Source organism: Bombyx mori, chromosome 11 (genome assembly GCF_030269925.1).
Source record: "Bombyx mori chromosome 11, ASM3026992v2".
Taxonomy (NCBI): domain Eukaryota; kingdom Metazoa; phylum Arthropoda; class Insecta; order Lepidoptera; family Bombycidae; genus Bombyx; species Bombyx mori.
In genome coordinates, this window is record NC_085117.1 from 15,153,122 (window position 1) to 15,177,531 (window position 24,410).

Consider the following 24,410-nt stretch of genomic DNA (forward strand, 5'->3'; position numbering starts at 1 on the left):
CTTAACCTATATGAAAAAATTAAACCAGTTATCTAGCATAGATATTCTTAACTATCGTTAAGAACACAGAATTTTAAAAAGAAATCATGCAAAAAATGACCACTTAGGTACATATTTTTTTAAATATCACAATGAATTCCCCTAGTAGTGGTTTTTTTTTCTCGGTATTATCATAATTACAACACAATTTTTGCTGTATATTCGGAACAGCATATAAAAATTAGGGCACAAAGATAAAAATATGTGTCAATGACAAATGATTATTACTTCTGTGAATTAATTAATTCAGAATTTGTAACTTTGAAGTTGTTCCATCTATTTTAATTTAAGTCTGACTAAAAATAAAGTGCGATTTCTATAATTATTTTCCGGTCACAGTTTTGAGTGCCGAGTGAATGAGGCCGTTGATTTTCGGATGAGCACACTGTCTATGTAATTTTAGGCGAGTACTAGACGGTAACATGAATTTTGCCGTACACCTTCATACTGTCCCGTATCGATTGTAGGTATCAAAACTAACAACTTGTTGATTAGGATGCTACGCCCCTCTAAGATATTCGCCGCAAGATTTCTAATCAGTTTATTGACTTTTAATACAATATGATCGCACAATAAAACGTAGGAATTAAATATTACAGTCAACAATTTTTTTACGGTATTTCGTTTGCATCGTAACGAGGAGTGGGTGAGAGGGGTGAAATATTATTTGGTTTAAGCGACATTTCCCTTAATACGCGATATTTGTCTTTGTAATTAAAGATGCGTTTTATCTGGTATTAGCATCAACAGTTCGATATGTTTAATTGATCTTCAATTAAGTTTTCTCTATTGAAATAGCTGAATACATTTTTTAAGATATTTTTTCCAAATTTGAAACTTTAAATGGCTCACCTGTAAAGTTATAAAAATGTCGCTAAAAATCAAATAACCTTGCGCCCCTCGATAATGTAAATTCCGTATATTGAGACGAAGTCTCAGTCGTATAGTATAACGCTTTTTTTTTTCGGGCCGGGGGCCGAACCTCCTTCGAGGTCGCCGCGCCTAGGGGGCGCGCGGGGTATGTGGGACTCAACGATCTGCAGGTGTTGAGAGCAGACCGCGGGCCCATGGAATTTTAGATCCTACCCACTAAACGACTCCCCTACACTCTTACATCCGACGTCCGATCTCCGTCCGGGGTCAAAACCCGGTCAGAGTAGGGGGATTCCCGTGGTCAACACTACAACCAGACACGCGGCGCCACCCCGAGGACGCCCAACCGACGGGTCGTCGAGGCGATAGTCGATGACCAACGACGTCGGTCTTCGCGGGTATAGTGTAACGCTGTCCTATCCTTCAAACCGGAACGCACAACTGCTTCGTGCCAGAAATAAGCAAGGTGCTTACCCCCTAACCCATGCATCAGCCTGCTGAGTTTCTCGCCGGATCTTCTCTGTAGGTTGCGATTCCGATCCGGTAGTAGATTCATTCGCGAAGCAATTGCTCTTGAGTTGTTAAGTCTCCTTCGGAGGCGCTCGGGATTGGAGGAGTGTGATTTGCTAACAAGTGGTTAGCAAATCCCACTCTTCCTGGCTGAGCCTTTGCTCGCCCACCTGTCAAGGTAAAACTGGAAAGGCTTTCTGGCCACCAGTAATCTTTCAATCATAAAAAAAAGGTACTTACCCGTACAGGCTTTCATTAGCACACCTACCCGTTAGGCCGTAGCTGAAAGAGGCCCTTAGGCTACCAGCGAATAGGTATGGAAAAAAACACAACTTTATTTCTATACCGTGGAAGTAATTCGTTAACATTTTTCAGAGACATACCTATTATATAAATTATTAAATGAATGAGTTAACTCATTTCCGAAATAATATTTAACAATGTACGAATCTTATTTTATTAAGAAACAAGTTAGTGAGATTAAATTGCTCGAACCGCAAAAAACTTGATTTTCTTAAAGCTGACTCATTTCATCTTATCTACATATTATAAAGATGGTAAGCAATGATAAATAGTTAAGTATAATCTTGTTTGTCAACGGATTACCTTTGTTTGATAATGATTTTTTATGAGCATATATAATTGTATCGATTTATGAAAAATAATTTAATTTTCAAAATGCCAAAACAAATGAGAAAATATTATAGTAATCGGCACAAGTCTTGAGCTCTCGACAAAAGAGTGGGGAGCCGCGTGCGCATCGTGCACTTCAGGTCAAAATAAATGGTTCATTCATGCATTTAATATATTTTTTTATAATTAAATTGACCTTGTTCGATTCCGGATTTAAAAATATATTGGTAATTTTATAATAGTATTGGCCCGGGTTTCGCTCGTATTTTAGAAATAACCCTATTTTTAACCAACTTAAAAAAGGCTATCAATTCTACTTTTTAAAAATCAAATTAATCTAAATTTCGAAATATCAGCCATTACTGTCAAATTCGATCGATTGTCACGTGGACGTTGTCGGTGTACGTTGTCTTTATCACTGTTCTTCTTCTTTATCTTCTTCTTCTTCTTGCCCTCGTCCCACGTTATGTGGGGTCGACGCAGAATAGTCTTCAGAAGAGTCTTCTTATCATGCCGCATAAGAATTTGGCATGAGTTTTACGACTGGCCGCCTGCCTGACATCAACTCTCTTTCGGTTAAATATATATTGCAATCTACACAGGGAGGGACTTTTTTGCTGTTTCATTTACATCACTTGTTTTTAATTCTATGATTTGCATTGGATTATTATAAATATTTACACAAAAATTTTAATTTTCAAATACCGAAATATAAAAATGTTACATTTCATTCGTTTTTCTGTCTTCGCCTAATTACTTTTAAAAAAAAACTTGTTTTTATCAATCAATTTAAATAATACATTATTATTAAGATAGGCGGGCTTTTCTTGATTTTTTCTGTTCTTTCACGCCTTCTACAATAAAATCCTCTCTGGACAAGTTAAGCAAATAGGTTAAAAGTTTAATAAAAAAAATACAATAGTTAAGTACTGGCCAAAAAAAGGAGGTAAAAAAAGTCAAAAGCAGAATGTATTCAAGTAGCTTCGTTACAATTGTAAAAAATAACATGCACTTGAAATGTACTATACCACAAATAGAACAGTCTAACCATAGCACTGGATACAAAGCCATCGAAAACCGCAGTCCTACGGTTTCACTCATTAGAAACCTTAACGATTGCGGCTGTGTTAGTTCACGAGTTGGTTGACCTCACCGCAACTATAATACGTGAAGCACTGGAACTTGTATTTGAAAAAAAAAAACTCGGCCAATGCCGTGAAACGGTAACTCGGAATTCACTGAAGCCGAAAGTGATCGTTAGGCCATCTTGGAAAACACTAAAACACCATTTTGAATGTTGTTTGTAAGCCCCATAATTTGTTCAACATTTTACAATCGTACCCTGAGTTGTTTAGAAGTGTTGATGGGGAGACTAACTCCTGGTCTAGCTGGTGCTAATTGGTTATCAAAGCTTACAAATATCAGGACGTGTATAGCGTATCTCACTTTAAAAAATGATGCCTTAATTCATTGCTTCGCGAACAATCTACAAAATGTCAATACCAACATTAGTCCATCCATTGAACCAGTAGAGCAAGAACGTCGTAGTTATCTAACAACATACTGGTGTATGACAATATTTTATGTCTTACTATACATATATCGATCGATCGAATCAGTTCCACTGGTCATAATTTCCAATCTACAACATTAATTTACTCTATATCTATTTCTGTCGTTTTTGCCTGAAACGGTAGACGATCATACAGCACAATGGTCAGTGAGTAGTCACTGATGCTTATGAGCATTAGCATTACCAGGCACAAGAGACGACGACACGTTTGCCTTAATACAGTTGTTGATAAAATAACGAAAAATACAGGTCTACCGGTAGAGACTAATTTTAGAGAGCTTGTAGAAAAATCGAATAAACAAAAATTTACGAGAACACAACGAAAGTTAACAATAATAATGACAAATATTAGATAATACAAACAAAAAAAGCTGTATTCCTTTGGAGCGTAAAGTAAGAAATTTAAAAAGTTTATGCTCGTTTTTGTTAAAGTTTCCCTTGCTTGCGCGAATTAAAAAAAAAACGTCACAACTTCGCTTCCTTGTGAAACAGAAGGCTTTAAAATCTTTCCATTCTATAGAAATAATATCTAGACGGATAAAAGTGAAAGTAAATATGTAAATACTTCCAGTAGTGTTTACTTTCCGAGTTCATAATGTAGAAAGTACGTCGCCAATAAGGAGAATGTATACGGTTTTTCATATTTATTTTAAAAAAACGATCACACACATACTTATATACGCCGCAGTAGATTCATCTGGTCTAAACGTACATATATTCCCGGTCCAAATGTTTCGATAAGCTTTGTAATATTACCACTATAAGTATTTCCTCCAAATACCTTTGATATTACTTAAAATAAGGAAAATGTATCTTTAAATTAAAGTTCATTGAAATGTCGGAGTATTTAATCGCAAAACTTGAATCCAACTGACATGGATATAAGGACATTCTTTCGAAGAATTCAACAGGTACACGAAGTTGCAAAAAAAAAGTTAATAAACTACATGGTGAAATTTATCTTCCTTGATCATTTTTTATTTTTATTTTTTATTGATTAGATGGGTGGACGAGCTCACAGCCCGCCTGGTGTTAAGTGGTTACTGGAGTCCATAGACATCCACAATGTAAATGCACCACCCACCTTAAGATATAAGTTCTAAGGTCTCAGTATAGTTATAACGGCTGCCCCACCCTTCAAACCGAAACGCATTACTGTTTCACGGCGGAATTCGGCAGGGTGGTAGTACCCACCCGCGCGGACTCACAAGAGGTCCTACCACCAGTAAAGAGGTCCTACCACCAGTCCTACCACCAGATCCCCGCTAAATGATTTGAATAAATGTAAAGTCATTTGTTATTCAGGTTCAGTCATTCATATCAAGAATCTGATGGAGCTACAGAGCTCTTAATATTTAAACGTAGATAATGAAAGACACATAAATACATTTTCATATTAATAGCCGAACACAAATGTTCAAACTTGATGTTTGAGGAACTCGATATAGTGGTTTTCGCCTAAAATGTTACCGAAAATTCGCATACAGCCATGATATTATCATGATTTTTCTACAAATAAATTCTATAAAAGTAGTTCTTTTTTTTTTCAAGCTATATTTGTTAATTGAGTATTTCCTAAGGATATCGCTTTGTGAACATAATTACGACGGCAACTTATATGTTCATTTACACTTTTAGGACGTCGCCTGACCATGAGAATTGTGAAATGTTCGATATGCCCGAAATAACATATAAAATGGATAGAATATTAAAACCAAAATTATGTAATTTTTTTTTATTCCTTAGATGGGTGGACGAGCTTACAGCCCACCTGGTGTTAAGTGGTTACTGGAGCCTATATATGGTGGTAGTACCTACCCGTGCGGACTCACAAGAGGTCTTACCACCATTAACTCACAAGAGGCCCTACCACCAGTATGTTAGAACAAAAAGTATTTTTTTCCATACCCATTCGCTGGTACCCTAGGAGGCGGGCTCACAGGCTCAATCTGAGAGAATTTTCTAACACTAGCCCTATCAAGAGCAGTTGCGGAATCTACCACCGGATCGGAATCGCGACCCACTGAGAAGATCCGGCGAGAAGCTCATTGGGCTACGTAATTATAATGTAATAGTGTATTTTCAAGGAAAAAATGAACAGAGGAGCTCACAGTCCATCTGGTTTAAATAGTTATCAAAATTTTTATTATAATATGAAATCCATTCCAAATCCATTCAAATTTCATTTGAATTGTGTCCCGTCTTTCAAGTCGGAAAGCGTAATTATTTCGCTATAAAAATAGATAACTGTTTGTGTAAGACTGTATATGTTTTTGCTTTTTAAGTTAGTACTTAACCGCACCCGATTCAGAGAACACCTCTACATAATGCATTTGCTAATGCATGAAAGACACAAGTTATTATTTAATACATAATATTATTTATATCATAAATAGAATGTACGCTGTAATACAATTGAGATTTCAAACTCATGTTTCAATGTTTATCGCGGCATTCACGCCAATAATAAAATCTCATTTTAATTCAAGTTAATTTATTTGATGCTAAAAATTTTAAAGATCAATGACTGGCTATATTCGTTGTATTTTTATAGAACTTTGTACCCATCAAAGCGACGCGTGCTGTTCTAATCGCGTCTGTGACTCGAACAATTACTTTATTGTTAGAATTGTAATGACTAAAACATAGATAATAAACTATAATTATAGAAGTGAAATCGTGTAATGAAAATCAAACCCGCAAAATCACACTTTGCATAATTAATTACTGGTGGTAGGAAGTTAAGCACGGGTAGGTACCAAAAAAAAAAAAAAGGATTTGGCAGCCATTGTATTATAAAAACTGAGGCATTAGAATTCATTTCTCACGGGCTTATGTTGTACCTAAATGTCTATTCGCTCTGGTAGCCACTTAACACCAGGTGGACCGTGGACTCGTCCACACATTTAAGCAATAAACAAAAAGAAGAAACTAAACGCTGACAATAATGCATCACGTTGTTCTGTTGCCATGATGTAAGCTAGATTAAAATGGTAATTTTGATTTTATGATAAAAAGTTTACAATGATGTTTAAAAAAAAAGAAAACAATCTAATCCAATATGTACTGCAAATTAGGCCATTTTATTACAATAACGGCTACTGCAATTAATTCAATTGTGGACTCTTATATTGTCTCTTGTGGACTAGCGGACTATTCTTATACATAAAAATTCCTCCTTCCAAAATACTCTCTATACTTGCTATTACCTATCCTGATGAAACTAGAAAGGCCAGAGGGCCACCAGTAAACACCTTCATAAAAAAAATTGCTATTGTCGAAACCATTCGTGAAGAAGAAACCGACATAAACTACTACTATAAATTAAACGGAAAACATTAATTAATATTAATCATCCACCAAAATAAACTTGTTGTTTTCCTAAGTTCATAATTCGTCAAACCGCAATAGAACTCTACAACAACTGGCAACCGCTCTCCGTATCCTCACGAGTCCGTAGAGACGCAAGTAGAACGTAGATTTTTAAGTCAGCATAAATTGCATGCAATAAAAGGCTTAATATTTTATGTTTGTAATCATCGGTATTACCATTTATCTTCGTTTTGAATAACGATTCTAACACACCCTGTATTACTACTGCACAAACTCCTCGTTGCTTCGGACGGTACGAGTTTGTCCATGCGAATCCCTATAATCAAAAGTACAACCATAAGTAAAAGACAATTGATATTTACGAATAAAACAATAAAATTAATTGTGGATTTCTAAAAGGCATTTCAACTTTCTTGTACAATCCACAGCGCACGCAATAAAGCAATGAAAGTGAAATGCAACATAAAATCACAGTCATCAAGATATTTTAAGGAGATTTCGCTATTGCATGCCTGCGGGTAACATCGTCGTTATCTATTTCTGCCGCTTCATGAGTTTTGGTTGGAAGAGTACGATACTTCGAAAGACCTACAGTAAACAGTACAGTGCGTCTTTCCATCAATGATAATGAATATAGTTTCTGCCGTAATATGCTTTACTTGTGGTAACAAGTAAAGTACAGAGAAAAAAGTAAGCCGAAAAGATTGTTCAGTGAAACGTCCTTAACAATAAGAAAAAAGGATCGAAGTAGTAATTGCATTTTTAATTAAACAAAGTAGGTATTTACTCATTATCATTTCGTTGAAAGTTCACAAGGAAATGACATTTGTGGACGACACCCATTATACATACTCGTGGGCACTTGAAACTTGAATGCGAAAGTCATATTTCTTTTTTACATTCACCAAACAATTATACCGACATTGAACTTTGACCACATTGACTTACGCGGAAAGGATCCAGTACATATGTCATTTGCATAATTGAATTGTAAAATATTTGTAAATGTATTTATTGACTTACTGGTGAATTAAATTTTTGCTTCGTTTGCACTGAGACGACTGTAAATACTTACTGATGGACTCTAAGTCCAGATCGTCATGGAGGTCGACGTTCCTGACGAACCACGGGGCTCCGGCGGCTATCCTGCAAAAACGGGATTGAATAATTTGGAAGGATTTTAAGTGAGTGCAGGCCGCGTGAGCGAACACTACACTTGCATAGGTCATGACGGGGCGTATGCAAGTTTTGTAGAGTGTCACCTTATTTCTAAGGGACATTTTACTTCGCCTGCATATCATCGGGTAGAGACGTCCTAGAATGAAGGCGGCACGATCGCGTACCGTCTTAATATGGGGGCGGAATGTCATCCTTCTGTCGAGGGTGACGCCTAAATATTTAACCTTCGAGGCCCACGGTATGGGCTGGTCGAACATCATGATTGGGCGAATGGCGGAGGCGGAGGTGTCGACGCGCCTAGTCGGGAGAGGAATGCTCAACGTGGTGTTCGGAGGGCGACCCCTTTTGAAGAGCACCGCTGTACTTTTCGTGGGGTTGATGTCGATGCGCCACTTCCGGAACCACTGTCCCATGGTGGTAGCTGTTCAATTGTAATGTAGGAAAAATAATCTAATACTTAAAAGTTTTTAGAATTTTTTAGCACACAGCTGTTAATACTGAGAATTTTTTATTTTCATTCTCATGTCATTTGACGTTATTCTAAAATAATCCCATAGCTGTAAAAAGACAATAACGTCATATTGAATAATCTCATAAAAACTCATAATTTAATAATTACATTTTTAATTGATTTGCTCCTAAGGCATATTTGTATATTTGTTCTTAAAATATTATCTTAAAAATTCGTGGTGGCCTCGTAAGGCCATACTTATTTGTATCGAGCGATGCGACGATGCCGATGTTCCAATCCCCCGGATACCAATTTATCTAATGAAATACGTTCACAAATGTTTTCGGTTGTCTTCTACAATAAAGGAATAACATCGTGTAATAAAAATCAATACTCCCAAAAATATTCGTTTGCGTAATTAATATTAGGCCCTCCTTTTGTTTTATGAGCTGGTACCACCGCCCTACCTGTTTGATTTTGAGTGTGGGATTTGAGTGGGACAGTTGGAACCCTATACAATTGAGACTTAGACCTCTTGTCTCAGGTAGGCGCCGGGATTCACGACCAATTATTTCGGATTACTTAGATCAAAAGAATTAGATAACTAAATGCAAATTACGAGCAATGCCTAACCTACAAACACAAAAATTCAATGTTCCGCCGAATCTTCTCAGTGGGTCGCGTTTCCGATACTGTGATAGATTCTGCGAAGCACTGCTCTTGTTCGGAGCTCACCTACTCGCTCGGTTACGCTAGCATGGCCTCTAAAGGCTACCACCAGCTTGGTAAGAAAAAAAAAGAACAATGTGGGCTGCGTTGTTATGGATCCCCAATAATTTATTTAGTATTTTTTTTTACAATTTATTTATTTTATTATGTGCACAATTTTTTATATATTTATTTCAGAAAATTTTAAGAATTTTAAGAAATCAATATATGTATTTCGTAAAAATATTAAAAATAACTTTTTGGGCAAAAATAAAATATTGATAATATTTTTAAGGAAGGGACTTCGTTCTTAATCGTTAGCCGTTAGTACTGTAGTAGATTATGACAATGTCTTGTCTCAATAATCCATCCACTTAAGCAGCAAATGAAAATGTCATGATGCGCGTATGCATGTATGTATGTATAAATTAAGTATGCATTAATAAAGTTAAATGAAGTTTTATCCGTGTGCGAAGATGAAAAAAGTAACTTGATTGAAATTGTTATGAAGAAAAATTAAATTGTTTTTCTGTTGTTAACTAAGAACACAAAGGTACATCTAAGAGAAGAGTTATTTTGGATAAAATGGAATCGGCAAAATAGTGTTAGAGCTATCTTGCAACAACTTGTTTAAATGAAAATTTAGGGACTATAAAATGTAAGATAAATGTAAGGGTTAAGGTTTTAAGGGTAATAAGATTGTAAGAATCAGCGCACGTGATCAGCATCATTATTAATGTTTTTCGAACCAAATATCAATGCAATCGTCGAAAGGGATATTGTCATTGATAACGTTCCAGTCTCAATGATGGTGTCATATTGACAGTTGACAGTTAAAATTTTACACCTGAATAGCTTGCAATGCCTATCTATAGGATTTCACTCGTTTGATTCCCCGATTAATATAATTATGAGGTTAGGTAATATTTTATGTAATATAATATAATGTTTTGAATAGTTCAGTTGACCTCTGCTCAATTCTTATCATCTGATATTATATTTTACGTGAAATGAGCTATAGGTACGGCAAAAAAAAGATACACCATGTCATAGACAATTTTAATGCGTAGATATGTTTATGCGTGAAAACTGATCCAACTAAACACTGATATTAACATGTAATATAGTTTTATTTGCAAAGTCCGTTTAAAATATGTAAACCGTTCTTTTGATACATAACCTTTAGCTTCCAAAATTCGAGTTCAACTTCAAACACAATTTTTATGTTAATTAACGTCTTAAATTCTGTTCAAGAAAAGCAACAAAGGATCCAAAAATATCAAATATTCCGATGTAGATCAAACAGGTAAATCCATGCGTGAAAACTTATGTAATTTACAAAATGAATAATGCAATATTCTTGTAGCATTAGCTCGGTTTTCTTCAAACGTAACGGCCGCGACTTTCGCGTTTGTCAAGTGCAAATAGTGATAACTTAATTCATTTAATCAGAAATTTTATTAAATAAACGGTAAAATAAATAAACAAACATTATTCTAGTTCTAATATTAAAAAAGTGTTGCCAAAACAACACGACAGTGATTGGAATGGAGTTTTCGTAAAATTTCAAAGGCGGTAATGCGAAGTCGGTATTAAAAGTGTTTTTTTTTGTTTCAGATTACTGAAAATGGATTTAGAATTTCGAAATCTCACTTACACGGTGCAGAGTCGTATAGCTAAAGGTAAGGTTATTCATTGTGTTACAATGCCACTAATTATTCTTTAGAATTCCTCCATACACCTTGAGACATGAAGTGGAGCTTTAATTCTATTTTATAACTGCCGGAATGCGATAGAAAGAGGCAAGCTGATAGCACTGCTCGAACTTACCGCTACACAAATTTATAAATCTTACCGATATAATTTTCAAACACTTCTTTAGTCAACAAAAAATTCTTATCTTGTCTGAATTTTTGACTGGATGGGCCGACATACAATCTCAACTCATACTATAATATCATGGCTATTTTATAATAGTGTATTACATAGCAATGAAAGGTAAATTAACTGGTAGAAAGTAAAAAATTACATTATTTAAAGTTTATTTCAAAATTATTTAATTAGAAAAAAACGTATATGTAAAAAACGTATGTGTAACCTTTTTTTTTGGTTAAATTAAATAATATTTATTTCAATGAAATATATACAAAAAATAAAATATTTAAAGTTGGCTGGTGTGCACACAAATAAGAAAACTCACGTCAATCACAGGTTACTGTTCGGGGAAAAAATTAATTTGCCAATCGAAAAATGCAGTTTTATAATTCTTTTTTTTGTTAACGAAACCAGTTCTTTATGAACTTATTGTGAACGAAAACCATTTTTTTGTGAACTTATACATATTTATTGTGAACGGCATTTTTTCTGACGTTTTTTTTATTATTTTTTTATTGCCTAGATATGTGTACGAACTCACAGCCCACCTGGTGTTAAGTGGTTACTGGAGCCCATAGACATCTACAACGTAAATGCGCCACCCACCTTGAGATATAGTTCTAAGGTCTCAGTATAGTCACAACGGCTGCCCCACCCTTCAAACCGAAACGCATTACTGCTTCACGGCAGAAATAGGCGGGGCGGTGGTACCTACCCGTGCGGACTCACAAGGGGTCCTACCACCAGTAAAATATCATCGTTTCGTCATCATCAATCCTTTATCATAAATCAATAAAATATATAATCTGTTGTTGTGAGAATAAAGCCGAATGTTCTTGTTTTATTTTTAAGAACCAGTTATAATCACAAAATAAAAAAATGCGCTTAAGTTTGAAGCTTACGCGCTTTTTCCTTGTGAGCCCGCACTGCTGAATACCATTATTCTTTACACAAACATTTTACATTGGTAATAACATAAACTATTTAATTTATGGCCTAATGCATGTGTAAATAATGGCGTACATAACATTGGCAATTCATCGACTCGAAGATGGAAAACAATATTAAAAAAAGAAAGAAAAAAAAAGTAAAAAAAAAGAAAGAAAAAATAAGTAAAAAAAAAGATTACCTACTTCTACTGTGAAACAGCACAGTCACGCATTCCAGCTTTACGGGACGTAATACTCTTTTTTTATTTTTTTTATTGCCCTTGTAGGCAGACGAGCATACGGCCCACGTGTTGGTGAGTGGTTACCGTCGCCCATGGACTTCAGCAATGCCAGGAGCAGAGCCAAGCCGCTGCCTACCGCTCCTTCTACTTATTGCTTCGACTCTATGTCTCAGGGTGGAGAGAAATATTCATGTTATGTCCATGAGCTCCATTAAGCCACTAGTCAGGACTACACTTAGCACCAGGTAAGTCGTGAGCTTGATGTCATATCCGATGCAATAAAAGTTTAATAAACGATATTAAATAAACTCCTAATTATTAATGATTCGTAACAGAGGTTTTTATGCATCCGTTGTTTATTAACGACGAAGCTTATTCGATGAACGAAGATATTTGAGATATAAAATATCTCATTGGAATCTAATGATAATTTAAATAAAATTAAAATATTAAGCTTCATTATTTAAGTATTTAGTGTACTTATAACTGAAATAAACAATACAAAGCTATGTATTATACTTCCCTAATGCGTAGTTATAGAGTATAATAATATATAGCTACTGATTTCCTAAATATTCAGACCGCATGCTAAAAGAAATCTAGCACTTTTCTGAAGCGCGCCAGATTACATTTTATTCACTGCACTACGTTATTATTATAATATGAATACGGGAGAAAGTAACTACTCAGCGCATTTTGTTTTCTCTACCTAGTCGCTGGTAGCCTATGAGACTATTCCTAAGCTAAGTTAGCGCATACATTTCGTACCGGAGTCGACAAATCGCTCTTATTTCGTCGTATTCATCTTCTTGTGACACTCCCATTAGAGAGAGATCGGGAACTTTATCAAACCATGGGGGAGTATCGTGTTTGTCAGGCCGTCGTTGGCTTTAAAAACCAAAATTAAGTTAAAGTTAGTATAATAAAAATATACTAATAAAAATGAGTCTACATATGAAAGAAGATAAAGTAGAAAGCAACAGCAAAACATCTAAGTCAGTCCGACAATCTTTCTAACATTAACACCGAAGTGCGAATTAAGAATGTGCCATAAAAATTTAATCACCCAAATCTACCTAGTAATTAAATTTGACTATGGGCAACACGAGTTTATTGTATACCAATGTGTATGTGTGGGTGTGGGTGTGTCCTTTCCAACAATAAGCCTATGTGTGTGACACTGACACGTGAATGCTCAGTTTTTTTTTTTCCTACCTAAGCTGATAGCCTTGAGAGGCTATATCAGCGTAGCCTTAACTAGTAGGTGAGCTCACGGGGCTCAAACCTGATGACAATGCTCAGTGAAGAATTCCGTAGATAGAATAGCTTGTAGTAGGAATGAAGATGTTATCGCACTTCAATTTAAGTTAATTTATTTTATTGGAATACCCAGTGCCTGTTATTGAACATATTGAACGTATGAGAAACAGGTTCCACAAGGTTCGTCAGGACTCTATTTTGATACACAACTGCATTCGTTTTTACACCTTTCTCACAAAAATGTACCTCTGTTAAGCCCCAATAAGAAACTCCCAACCATACCATGAGCGAGGATGGAAAATGATCTCGTTGGACACGCGGAATACGGTTGCTCGCTTCTTCACTACTGTATGCGTACACCTTATCATTTTGTTTGTTGTAGTTCTCTTCTACGGTAAAAATTTTTTCATCCGAAAAATGAATTTCCCGCTATTTTTTTCCCGCGTACCACTTCAACAAAGCGCGGCATCTCTTCAGTCTCAGGTCCATTAGACGAACATTCAAACGATGTCCTGTTTTTCTTCGATATGCCCGAAGCCCTAAGTCTTTATTTAACACCCTTTTCACCGTGGTTCTGCTTAACCCCATCTGAAGGGCCAACAGTTTCTGCTTACGTTTGGGATTTCTTTGAATTCGCGCCTTCACAGCTTTTATCACTGCTGGAGTCCTAACAGACCGAGGGCGACCACTTCTTGACCTGTCATCTACACTAGAGTCTTCATTGTATCGTTTGATGGTACGATAAACGAATCTTTTGGTTATATTGAAATTTTTCAGTATGTTAAAAATTTGAATTGGCGCGTAACCGCAACGATGCAACGCAATAACTGCAACACGGTCTTCTTTAAGGGTCCACTCCATATTTAAAAATGAGTAAAATTCTTAAAGTATACATTTTTATTTTCATGAACAATTCGAAATTCGAATTCAATAAACTTTTTTGTGGCCAGCATTCTAAAAAAAAAGTTTTTACTGTGTGACAATACTTATGACCTGACTAGTTATAATTATGCAAACTAATCTTGAAAATGTCGTTAGCATGATTCAGGTTTATGCCGGATTTCTTCTGTTCTAAAAAACCTATTACTATAAAAACATAAAATAAAAGAATATTTGCTTTTGTAATAATAATTAAATCCACCAAATATATAAAATTTGCCTAATCTTAATTACTATTTGTTAGAATTCTAAAATTCATTCATACGCAAATGTGTATGTAGATCAAAGGCGGAAGAACAGAAATAGCTGCATTTGTAACGAACAGAAAATAAAGGTCAATTCGAGAACGTTTTATTGGCGCCGAAAAGAGTGGGGTGGAGTCCTCTTCTATGATGAGCTCGAGAAATTTCAGGCTCTTCTGGCTGATGCAAATGCTCACGGTTCACCGCTGTGGCTGTGATGAGAGCGCGGAACTTACTTCCACAGCCTGCCCCGCCTCGAAAGACTAGCATCGTATTCCGGTCGTTCAAATTGAACCAGACTTGTCGCTTTTGGTTGTCGTGATTACGATCTTCGATAAGTTCTCGAAGGCGATGATCAGCAGGGATGATTCGTAAAAGGCGATGCTCAACTTCTGCGAGTCACTATCTTGCAGAAGGAAGCCAAGCGCCATAAGAGAGAAAGCTGTCCTCTCTTCGAACCGGTCGGCCGCCGGCAAGCCGCGGAAACGGAAATCAAGGCTGCGTGGCGCGCTATGCGTTAGTTAGTAATTACTCATCAATTGGCGGTGTATCAACTTCTACCCGGCAGGCTAATTCCTACAAGTAAGGTACACCGAAACACTAGCGGCACCGCCTCGGTGGCACGACGTGTTGGCGAACGTGATGACCGTAGAAAACTGTCCGGGGACAACACCGTCGATCAAGTGTCCTCGGGATGATATCTGGTTTCAGGACTGACCACGACCACTCCTCCAATCTCTCCAGGGTTCTACTCTGTGAAATGTGCAGGAGAGTCGTTTAGCTGGTCGCTTAAACCACTTTCTTCCATCGTCGGTTACACAATATGCTTCAGCGGGAGTCAACCCTACATACACTGCATTGTAAGAAGTTCGGCCTCTGCTCATATTAAGGCAATAATACATCAATCTATTCTCGTCTATAGTCACGTTGATCTTTTTAGGTCCGCCTCCATGTCGGAAGTAATAGTGTTTTTGTTCTAGGTGCAGTTATTGTTGTGTGTTTCCAGCACCATAATTCAGTAAAAGATGTAAACACGAGCTGTCCAGTCTGGAACGTCTAAATAAATAATTATGCATGTCTTGAAATAATAATTTAAGTTAGTTTCATTCATTAATCACGTCACGATAGACCCAGGGCAATACTTACGATCTAGTATCCAAGGCAATGAAACTGTCACGTCGATCAATTATAAATAGTCATAATGCCGTATTGCATATTTAAAATAATTTTGTACTTGATAAATAATAAATTGCGAATGAAAAATGAAGAAACTATTCATGACTTGAAGATTTATATTAAACATTTATTATTAGCAAGGAGACTTGTTACCTGCTATTGATTTTGTGAGTTTTGTTGAATTAATATGATACTCAATCAAATAGTTGGTTACATCGTAAAACCTTCGATTTTTTTTCCTATTCCAGCTTTTCACGATCGGGTAGGTGAGCTCACTGGATCAACCTGAGAGGTAGTAGGTGGTGGTGGTAGGACCTCTTGTGAGTCCGCACGGGTAGGTACCACCACGCTGCCTATCTCTGTCGTGAAGCAGTAATGCGTTTCGGTTTGAAGGGCGAAGCAGCTGTTGTAACTATACTGAGACCTTAGAACTTATATATATATATTTTTTTTTTATTGCTTAGATGTGTGGACGAGCTCACAGCCCACCTGGTGTTAAGTGGTTACTGGAGCCCATAGACATCTACAACGTAAATGCACCACACACCTTGAGATATAGTTCTAAGGTCTCAGTATAGTCACAACGGCTGCCCCACCCTTCAAGCCGAAACGCATTACTGCTTCACGGCAGAAATAGGCAGGGCGGTGGTACCCACCCGCGCGGACTCACAAGAGGTCCTACCACCACCACCTACTACCTCTCAGGTTGAGCCAGTGAGCTCACCTACCCGATCGTGAAAATCTGGAATAGCCTCTTAGGCTACCTAATAGGCAAGTTAGGTAGACAATACCTACCTAATATCTCAAGGTAGGTGCCGCATTTATGTTGTTGATGTATATGGGTTCCAGTAACCACTTAACACCAGGTGGGCTGTGAGCTCGTCCACTCATCTAAGCAATAAAAAAAGGAATTTGTCAACACCAGCCTTACCAAGAGCAATGCTCCGCAGAATCTACCACTATACTATGTATAGGTTAGGTTGCACGTCAAACTCTTTGCCGAGTTCGACGTGTACGGTTACTAAGGTCTCTAAGCCTGCAACTAGTGCTAGAGCTACAGGTGTCTAATAGTGTTAGTGGAACGGAAGGATCCTGCATTGTCAAGTTTACGCATGCAGGTATGTGAATAAAAGAGATGGTTGTATCGCTAATAATAATTTTATTTTTAAATCAAGGTCAGTATTTCTTGAAACTTCTTTCTTAATGTTTCATAGTTAAAACTTTTGATTAGGATATGATTAGCATAAGTTGATAAACTAGGAAAGAATTCGCAACATTAAAAACATGAGCTACCCATTAAAATATCACGTTTTTAATCAAGCTGTTATTATTGGACCAGATTTATAGAAAACGTGAATAAAAAAAATGAAATCGTTGAATAAACACGTGTAGGTATAACTCGTTCTAATATCATATATAAAGTGTGTAATAAATGTATACTGGCGTATACGATAAACACTAGCTTTTTCTTAGAATTCCATAACTTTGGCCAAATTTGGCCTTTGAAAAAACGGAACATAATTTGTTCTTGTCCGTTTGTCTGTATGTTACAACAAAAGAAATGAAGAGGCTAATGAACTAGCAAAAAATATCTCAAGCCTAATACCGTGTTATAAGAAATAATTCCTACGAGATTGTAATACAGATAGACCATCAGACATTTGAGCACGACAATCGCCTTATCGTTGCCACCGATGACTACTCCCCGAATCCTGATCACGCAGGAGCCAGTCACCGACGACGCCCTAGACACGTCCTTACGGATCCATCAGATCCAATAACCTTTGCATTAGATGTTTTCAGCTCTAACACTATAAGCGGGGTTAGGAAACCCGGTAACCGTATTCGTCGAATTCGACAAAGAGGTCGACTTGCAACGTAACCCATGCATCAGCACGCTGAGTTTCTCGCTGGATCTTCTCAGCGGGTCGCGATTCCGATCCGGTAGTAGATTCAATCGCGAAGGAATTGTCCTTGAGTTGTTAGGTCTCCTTCGGAGGCGCTCGGGCAGCTGTTAGCAAATCCCACCCCTTCTGGCTGAGCCTTTGCTCGCCCACCTGTCCTGGTGAAACTGGAAAGGCCCCCAGCCCACCAGTAATCCTTCAACCATAAAAAAAAAAACATTTGAGCACTTGTAAAGATCTTTGCAAGATATACTTGGCAGAAATTTTCATTGTAGATACAACATGCAGGGTAACAAATGTATAACACAAACTTAGCCTATAAAAGACAAGAATTGACACCTAAAACGAAACGAAAATTCATACGAACAGTGTTTCGATTAATCGAAAGATATCATTAGAAGAAAGAATGGTTGAAGGAAGAAGGCGCTGCAGCTGGTGCCATTTTTTGTTGTTTTCATATTTGTACTTTGTGGCGCCATCTATTGAGAACTTTTTTAAACAAAACTTGTAGTAAAATAGTTGTACCTATTGTGTTATACACGTCATCTCGGATCCTCCCGATCCACTAACGGTGCTTCTAGGTACTTCAAGCACCGGTCACCGTTCTCGTCGAACCCGTCGCTTGCGACGAAGGGCTCGACGAGTAAACTAACTCTCAGACACAGCCCACTGAGTTTCTCGCCGGATCTTCTCAGTGGGTCGCGTTTCTGATCCGGTGGTAGATTCTGCGAAGCACGGCTCTTGCTAGGGTTCGTGTTAGCAACGTCATCAGGTTTGAGCCCCGTGAGCTCACCTACAAAAGTTAGGGTTACGCTGATATAGCCTCTCAAGGCTCTCAGCTTAGGTAGGAAAAAAAAAAATTGTGTTATTGATGACTTTGCATAGAAGTTTTTTGATTTACTAAAATTAAACACTGACTTTATTAGTTAATGACTTAAAATGTCAAATAATTTCAATCTTCAATTTGTTACTGCTGTGTGCTGTATGCCACACATGCAGACGAAAAATATAAAATGTTTTTTTTAATATCTAAATGGGTATTATAATTTTTTTTATTGCTTAGTTGGGTAGACGAGCTCACAGCCCACCTGGTGTTAAGTGGTTACTGGAGCCCATAGACATCTACGACGTAAATGCGCCACCCACCTTGAAATATAAGTTCTAAGGTCTCAAGTATAGTTACAACGGCTGCCCCACCCTTCAAACCGAAACGCATTGCTGCTTCACGGCAGAAATAGGCAGGGTGGTGGTACCTTACCCGCGCGAACTCACAAGAGGTCCTACCTCATACTGTCCTACCATGGCTACTGTCAACTTTTTTTGATTGAAGTAGGACATGAAATGGTTCCGGTGTAGTACAGGATAATATTGAAAAAATCATCTCTGGAAATGCATTGTGGATAAAAGTAGCAAGATCTGGATTGTATGGATCTGTTCGTTCGATGGCGGGTCGTTCTCTAGGGTATACCCACACAGAGTAGCAACGTCTTGTAACCCCATGACTTCTAAGATCGGTACCTTTAGGATCTCCAATGGCAAAAGTAAATCATCAGAATATTATTCGGACTTTCAAAAACCGCTTCGCTCTAATAAAGACTGCCGCATTTTACAAGCTGTGTTTATTTAAATTTAAAATACGAGGTCGCACTTGAGTCGTGGACATAATAATTATTCCAACACGTGTGAGATTGCGAATGTTTGCTATCCGAATAATAATCAAAAAAATGACTAATCACTTCACGATGTACGACTAAGTTCGGATGTTTTTATTGCAGCAACAAAAAAGGTTGTCGTCAAAGGTGTCGACGGTAAATTCACGTCGGGCCAACTGGTCGCCATCATGGGGCCATCAGGAGCCGGCAAGAGTTCCCTTCTCAACATCATATCCGGTTATCGGTGAGAAAATTAAATTACACCAAAATAAAAATAATTGAATTTAGCACTAATTATCTTAGGTTAATGTTAATTATTTATCAATGTCAAATGAAAAAAATAAAATAAAAATAATAATAATAGTATGTACCTAAATATAAATTAAGTTTGTTAATAAAGGCTTCTTTATCTTATCTTAGGTTAAGGTAACACGAATATAGTCTGCCTGGCTACGATTACGGGACCCCAGCATTCTGATTCTCCATTATTATTTGTTTATTGTTCTACATGCATGGACGAGTTCACAGTCCTCCTAATCAAGCTATCTTTATTATCGAAACCCATCAACTGATTTTTTTTTTATTGCTTAGATGGGTGGACGAGCTCACAGCCCACCTGGTGTTAAGTGGTCACTGGAGCCCATAGACATCTACAACGTAAATGCGCCATCCACCGTGAGAGCTAAGTTCTAAGGTCTCAGTATAGTTACAACGGCTGCCCTACCCTTCAAGCCGAAACGCATTACTGCTTCACGGCAGAAATAGGCAGGGTGGTGGTACCTACCCGTGCGGACTCACAAGAGGTCCTACCACCAGTGAAAAAAAGTTAATAGTGAATAATAGGTTTTTGCCATTTCAACTACAAGCAAAATGTCACGTTTGTAAATTAAAAAAAAAACAATTATTTTGTGAACGCAATCCGGTATTTAATTACCAATTTATTTTTAAGAACATTCTTTTTTTTCGTGTATTTTTATTTTGTTCTCTTCATTAACATACTATTGTATTATTGTGATTATACTACATAGCAACTAATGGACACATTATTTATTAGGAAACCATATAAAAGAATGGTTCCGGTTGTCATTATTCGACATCATTATATCGTTTTCTTTCAAGTCTTAAAAATACTTTATCAAACTAGAATTTTATTTGAAGATTAGAAATGTATACTCAATAAATGATTAACTGATTCACTGATGAACCATTAGAAAAGAAAAACAAAACTCCCTGAATAGTCACTGTTAGTAGGGCATCTTGTAGGCCTGCTGTGGTACAGAAAAAAAATGTGTGCGTGTACTAGTGTACACACGTAAGAAGTGAAACTTGTTTATGGCCTTATTTTTCGAAAAATGATCTACATGCAACTTTCTAGAAATTGGTTAAATAAAGTTAAATTAGATAAAGTTTAAACAAAAGGATTTTATTATCATAGACATGAATACAAAAAAATGTGTGCGTGTACTAGTGTACACACGTAAGAAGTGAAACTTGTTTATGGCCTTATTTTTCGAAAAATGATCTACATGCAACTTTCTAGAAATTGGTTAAATAAAGTTAAATTAGATAAAGTTTAAACAAAAGGATTTTATTATCATAGACATGAATACAAAAAAGTTAAATTAGATAAAGTTTAAACAAAAGGATTTTATTATCATAGACATGAATACAAAACAGATGGCGCGTAACGGAAAAAAGTGACGCGTAACCGAAAAATGTGACGGTAAATTTTTTTCCAACGCCGATAAGGAAGTTTCACTTCAAAAAGTTAAATTAGATAAAGTTTAAACAAAAGGATTTTATTATCATAGACATGAATACAAAAAAGATGGCGCGTAACGGAAAAATGTGACGCGTAACCGAAAAATGTGACGGTAAATTTTTTTCCAACGCCGATAAGGAAGTTTCACTTCAAAAAGTCATGGACTGCAAGCTTCTATATCAAGATCAAATATTGAAGAGATTAAACGATTTTCCATTCCCTGGCATTTCCATTTTTTTTTCCTACCTAAGCTGATGGTTTAGGGGACCACCATATCAGCGTCACCGGGCTAGACATTTCCACACTAATCTCTCTAAAGTACATGCTGTACCGAACAGCAATTATCATCGAATAATGTTAAAAGAAATTACTTTTTTAGTTCAGCAGGAGTGACTGGCGAGCTCCTTGTGAACGGTCAGCCTCGAGACGAACACCAGTTCCAAAGATCGTCATGTTATATCACGCAAGAAGATCTATTGCAGCCACTTCTCACTGTCCGAGAGGCAATGGATGTCGCCGCTAAACTAAAACTACCCAGAGGTACCAAAGCTCCGTCCGAAGAAATACTCCAAGAGCTCGGACTCTTGGAGCATCAGAATACAAGGACCGATTCACTTTCGGGCGGACAGAAGAAAAGGTAATTTACACGGCACAAATAGATATTTCATAATCTTAACGAGATTCTAATCAATTTTTATATTTGTCTATAAAATAAATTAAATACTAGCAGAGGTTCATCACATAATAAAACTTGGGCTTATTTTTAGTTATAAAGTATATAATAGTTTCAAAAAACTAACAAAATACAGGATATTATCAAAATATTTATAACTGATACCATGCACGCTTTTTTTTACGATAAAATCATTTTTTCTTACACTATTTTTAATTCGAATTTATTAAAATTTATTTTCTATTTTTTAGTTGGATTTTCTATAGAAGCGTATTTTATTAGTTTTTTTAAACTATTATTTATTTTTATTTTTGAAGTGAAACTTCCTTATCGGCGTTGGAAAAAAATTTACCGTCACATTTTTCGGTTACGCGTCACTTTTTTCCGTTACGCGCCATCTGTTTTGTATTCATGTCTATGATAATAAAATCCTTTTGTTTAAACTTTATCTAATTTAACTTTTTTGTATTCATGTCTATGATAATAAAATCCTTTTGTTTAAACTTTCTCTAATTTAACTTTATTTAACCAATTTCTAGAAAGTTGCATGTAGATCATTTTTCGAAAAATAAGGCCATAAACAAGTTTCACTTCTTACGTGTGTACACTAGTACACGCACACATTTTTTTAGTTGTATATCAATTTTTTCAATATTTTTTAAATATTGAATTGTCGTCGGTCCTTAATAAGTATACCAAATTTCGTTAACCCGACCGACGTTTTGAAGGGGGTCAAAATCATGTTCAAAGATTCCGTTACAAACATACATACGTCTGAAGCTAATAAAAGCGTATTAATATAAATATTTTTTTTTTCAAAATTTCTTAACAGGTTATCGATTGCGCTAGAATTAGTTAACAACCCACCAGTATTCTTTCTCGACGAGCCAACTAGCGGACTAGATACAGTCACTACTACACAGTGTGTAAAGTTACTTAAGCAACTGGCTCGACAAGGAAGAACAATCGTGTGCACCATACATCAACCAGCGGCTTCGCTTCTCGAATTCTTTGATCAGGTAAGATTGAACAAAGTTACCAAAGATAACTATGTCAATGCTTAGATTTTTAAAAAAATACGTTTTTCTTTTATGCTATAATTGTATCTGTTTTAATCCTTTGCCTGGCCATGAATATTCTTACAAAAAAAATACATTTGAATTTGGAATCTGTCGTTCTCATATGAATAGAAATATTCATTTTCGCGCCAGTCTTTGTAACTTTTTTACATATGTTAAAATAGAGTGGAATAAGAGTAAAAAACCGATTTGTTTTATCGCATAACGCAGATAAGGATACAAATACAATTTTTTTAGCTGTTCTTCATCTCGATATTACCTACGTGCTTGAATATTTGAATTTCGATAGATATAATGAAGTATCTTTTAATTGTGACAGAAAAAGATCTGCCTACTAGATAGTTATAAGAAAGATCTGCCTGATTAGACCTTTTAACATTATTATATAGACGTATTATTCATGCTAAAAGGTCTGATCAATGAAGGAAAAGAAAATAAATTTCTGTCTGAAAACAAACAAATATATAATAATATATATCCAAAACCATATTGTGCATTATGTATTTCTTGCAACAGCAATAGAAGCATAGCATAGAAAAAATGGAAATTTGATAGAAACTGGTGGTAAGACCTCTTGTGGGTTCGCACGGGTAAGTACCATCACCCTACCTATTTCTACCGTGAAGCGTGTAGTAATGCGTTTCGGTTTGAATGGTTGGGCAGCCGTTGTAACTATACTGAGACCTTAGAACTCTTATCTCAAGATGGGTGGCGGCATTTACGTTGTATGGGCTCCGGTAACCACTTAACATCAGGTGGGCCGGGAGCTCGTCCACCGGTCTAGCAATAAAAAAATAAAAAATAAAAATAAAATAAAAAAGCGAATCGCACCAATAACATTTATAAATTTAAAAATAATGATGACGTACCTATATGTAATCGGAAAATTAGCAACGCCATCTAGTGAAATTTTATTTACTTGGATTCATGTGTTCATACGATTATCGTACACATGGTGTCCATGCAGTCTGGCAGCTACTTATAATACCTATTTATCATAAAAATCCAACAGTAATAAATTATTGGAATGAGCATCATAATGCGTGAATTGAATAAAGTTAATAAAACGACACAATTTTAAACTAGGTATAGTAAATTTAAAAGCAACCAAACTGATTAGCATCGAGCATTGTATCATTCAAGGTGTTAACGGGTAAATTTGTCATTTTTATCGCGTCACTGGGATTGTTAGAATATTTTTCAAAAAGTAAACACTATTATCTAATACTACAGAAATAATATGCTATATACTATAAAAACTATATTATAGAAGCAGTTACACTATATGTTTGATTATGTTATATGTTTGATATGATGATTGTTGTTTATAATATATTAGATGTAATGCAATCGAGCAATAATATTTTAGAAATACTTT

The 24,410-nt window shown here is 36.2% G+C and overlaps 1 protein-coding gene across 1 annotated transcript in view; it reads left to right on the top strand.

The window, feature by feature from the left end:
- LOC101740750 (ATP-binding cassette sub-family G member 1) overlaps positions 1-24,410 on the top strand; it is a 69,164-nt gene that overhangs the window by 26,308 nt on the left and 18,446 nt on the right. Inside the window, exons 2-5 of the mRNA XM_038014099.2 lie at positions 10,917-10,981; positions 19,642-19,762; positions 21,660-21,917; positions 22,786-22,972. Of these exons, the coding sequence (XP_037870027.1) occupies positions 10,927-10,981; positions 19,642-19,762; positions 21,660-21,917; positions 22,786-22,972 (621 nt within the window). The 5' untranslated portion in view covers positions 10,917-10,926. The remainder of the gene's footprint in view (positions 1-10,916; positions 10,982-19,641; positions 19,763-21,659; positions 21,918-22,785; positions 22,973-24,410) is intronic.